This window comes from Wasmannia auropunctata, unplaced genomic scaffold (assembly GCF_000956235.1).
Source record: "Wasmannia auropunctata unplaced genomic scaffold, wasmannia.A_1.0 LD334186.1, whole genome shotgun sequence".
NCBI classification, from domain to species: Eukaryota; Metazoa; Arthropoda; class Insecta; order Hymenoptera; family Formicidae; genus Wasmannia; species Wasmannia auropunctata.
The window spans coordinates 188,593-191,872 of record NW_012028704.1 but is presented as its reverse complement, the minus strand read 5'-3'; the positions used below and the strand labels follow the sequence as shown (position 1 = coordinate 191,872).

Genomic DNA, 3,280 nt, shown 5'->3' with positions numbered 1-3,280 from the left:
AAATTTTAACAATTTTTGAAAAAAAAAAATAAATTTTCACATTTTAATTAAACAAATTTTAACAATTTTCAATAAAATGACGTTTTAATCGGCCATTTAAAGTGATACTTGCATCGAATTTTACTCTCCACGATCTTCCACATTCTAAAGGAGTAGTGAAGGTATCCAAATCTTGTCCCCAAAATGCGTAAAACTTCTCAACGCGTAATGCTCTCGTCGCATAGTAACCAGCATGTTTCACCCCGTATTTCGCTCCGGCCTCTATCAGCCGTGTGTAGACGTGCAGTGCAAACTGTGAAATTATAAAATCTAAGTCCCGTAGACTTGGAACATGCTTTATAAATCAGAAAAGTGTTTTCATCAAGCCTATAGCTCGAGAGAGCGATACAATGGCGATTACTCGAGTTGTTTGACTTTTACCTCGTTTGGAATATACAGGACATAGCCAAGTTCTCCAGTGTGCGTTAAATTCATCGTACGAATACCATTGGCAAGTCCAACGTCTAATTCCTGATGAAAAAAAAAGCAAGCGGATAGTAACATATAATTTGAATTTTTTAATTCGATTATATTACCTTGAATGTAAAGAACGGGAAGTTTTTTGGATTTAAATCTATATCCGTCAATTCGGTTAACAATTTCCTGGTAGCCGGACCCATTATGCAAATTGCAGTGTACGCCGACGTGACGTCGGACACGGCGACAGAACCGTCCGCGGGTAGATGACGGTGGATCCAATTCTTACAACGCGTTTGTTGAATAGTTGGTGCAATCATCATGTAACTAACGAAAACGTTTCCGGATATATTTATAAATTTCTCTTTTTTATACGCCATTGAAATGATGCGCGTTATTGATGACACAGCCAAAACAGTGTGGTGATCAATTCTTCAATTTTTCAAACTCGATTTCTTCAAAAATAAGTTGTTATAAAAGTTGTAAGAAACTTATTTTAAATTTATTTTATTCACATAGAATCACCTTGATTGTATTATCAATAACGAACTATCATCATTTGCGATGTGAATTTATTCGTTTTGACTTACTGATTCGGTGCGATTCGCGCTAAACTACAATCGTTCTCGTAGCCGCCACGGTGATTTTGCATACCGGTGTGAATAATACTTCCCACAGGCACATCCACGTCATTCGAGCACAAATATTGCAACAAATCCACAACTTCCGTGTCGTTCGACTGCAATACAAAAACGAGAGTGTTAGTACTTTGTTGTTTTTATCGGCAGTGAGATATTACGAGTCTTTGAGTAATCACCCATAAGTCGATTTTGGTAAAGGAGGAATAATCGCTTAAGCCGATCGCTTCTCTGCAAGCAGCGTATTCTTGCGCGACCGCGTCGAACCAAGGTGGCTTACCGAAGGTATTCGTATACGCTATTTTGTATCTCTGGAAACCATCGGGAAACTCCAAATCTATTAACAACACGTACTTGTAGTACATCGATTGAAATTGATTCCGAGTTTCGCACACAGAAAGTCGTGATGCGTGAAAAATTACCGTAGTCATCGTCCGGCTGAAACCAGGACGGTCTCTCGTAACCCATGACCTGGCCGAAAACGGCGCCCGCGTCTCTGAGCTTTGGATAAATCGGCGACATTCTCAGATTTCTTCCGGTTTTGAACTCGTGGTGCGGATACTGTAGCCCGTAGTGCATCCCAGGTACCTCTCGCACTCGGTCGCGTAGAAATTTGCGATTGTTATGCAAGCCGAGGAAACGCGAGACATCCAACTCGTACATATCTAACGAAGTCGAGCCGTTAACTATCAATTCCGCCGTTGCGCGACCGACTCCGCCGGCGGCGGATATTCCGACCTTTGGAAACCATCATTTATATCGAAGAATTTCGAGAGCCTAAATGTAACTGAACAATCTAATCAGCTAATCAGCTAACTAACCGTTTTCATTCCGGCGGCGATGTAGTAATTACGTATTTCTGGCGCCTCTCCCACGATCCATCTGCAATCCGGAGAGAATGCCTCAGGCCCATTGCAGAGCCTCTCCAGAACTGCGTTCCCTAAACTCGGCATTCTATGCAAAATCTGTTCCAGCAAAATATGAAAGTGATCCCAATCTTCTGGTAAGAATCGCTTATCCATGCTCTCTAAAATGAATCAAAATGAAAAGTCTTAACAGACATCGATAATTGTATTACAAATAACTATTGCAAAATCTAAGCAATTGATAAAATTGATTTCATCAGCGACATAAGAATTAGACGAGTAATCATAGCTATTTTGATATAATTTAACGTTAGGAAAATTCTTATTTTCGTATTCTAACCAGGAATTATGCCATCTTCGAATGCTGGTTTCGCGACCGGCTCGAAACCACCGGCCAACAGTCGCCCTTCGTTCTCTCGAAAGTAGATATACCCATCCAAGTCGCGTATAACGGGTATCATTGGATCTAAATTAGCAATAGGTTTAGTGTGTAAGTAATAATGTTCTACTGGATGGAGTGGTACCTGAAAAAAAAAAAAACGAGCACAAGGTATCATCTTCCGCCAGAGAACTCTTCGTTTAATAAACTGTATATCCGATACTGACCTTGACATATGGCTCACTCAGTTTACCCACATTCCGTGCCCAAAATCCAGCACAATTTACAAAATGCTGGCACTTGATGGTACCACGTGTTGTCTCCACTGCATCTATCTGGCCATTCTGATTGATAACTTTAGTAACCGCGCAGTTTTCGAATACTGTAACACCTGAATATAATGAGGAAAATTTAATTTAGAGACAGATGACAATTAATTTATTTCTGGATATCCTAATTTTTAACTTTGTACGATACCTCTTTGTTGTGCCTCTTGCATCAATGTCAAACAGATTTGATACGGATCACCGACGCCGTCTTCTGGAATCCACAATCCTCCAATCAGATCCTCGACGTGTAGCAATGGACACAGATCTCGAATTTCCTCTGGTGAAACCAAATGGCAGTCGATATCTCGTGACCTGAGGGACATTAATAAAGTTAAGACATAAATGCTCGTCGTGGTATATTGTCGTGTCTACTAAATATTTACACAGATTGTGCCTTCATTCGCCTGAACGACGTCATGCGGTCTCGCGTTCGTGCCAAGGAAAGGCTGCCGCATTGCTTCCATCCTGTCGAGAGTCCTTTCTTCTCCAACTCTTTGTACAAAGCGATGCTATCCTGAGCAAGTTTCACTTGCGCCAGACTGGGCTTGAAGGCCCCTACTAATCCTGATGCGTGCCATGTCGTTCCACCCCCTAGTCTGAAGACAAGTATAT

The 3,280-nt window shown here is 41.1% G+C and overlaps 1 protein-coding gene across 1 annotated transcript in view; it reads right to left on the bottom strand.

The window, feature by feature from the left end:
- LOC105459465 (pyruvate dehydrogenase phosphatase regulatory subunit, mitochondrial) overlaps window positions 1-3,280 on the bottom strand; it is a 4,908-nt gene that overhangs the window by 748 nt on the left and 880 nt on the right. The window contains exons 2-12 of the mRNA XM_011705517.1: window positions 3,052-3,264; window positions 2,817-2,980; window positions 2,567-2,730; window positions 2,301-2,484; window positions 1,916-2,121; window positions 1,517-1,832; window positions 1,274-1,431; window positions 1,047-1,195; window positions 576-783; window positions 421-510; window positions 113-292 (exon numbers count right to left, since the gene is read on the bottom strand). Coding sequence (XP_011703819.1) covers window positions 113-292; window positions 421-510; window positions 576-783; window positions 1,047-1,195; window positions 1,274-1,431; window positions 1,517-1,832; window positions 1,916-2,121; window positions 2,301-2,484; window positions 2,567-2,730; window positions 2,817-2,980; window positions 3,052-3,264 — 2,032 coding nt within the window. The remainder of the gene's footprint in view (window positions 1-112; window positions 293-420; window positions 511-575; window positions 784-1,046; window positions 1,196-1,273; window positions 1,432-1,516; window positions 1,833-1,915; window positions 2,122-2,300; window positions 2,485-2,566; window positions 2,731-2,816; window positions 2,981-3,051; window positions 3,265-3,280) is intronic.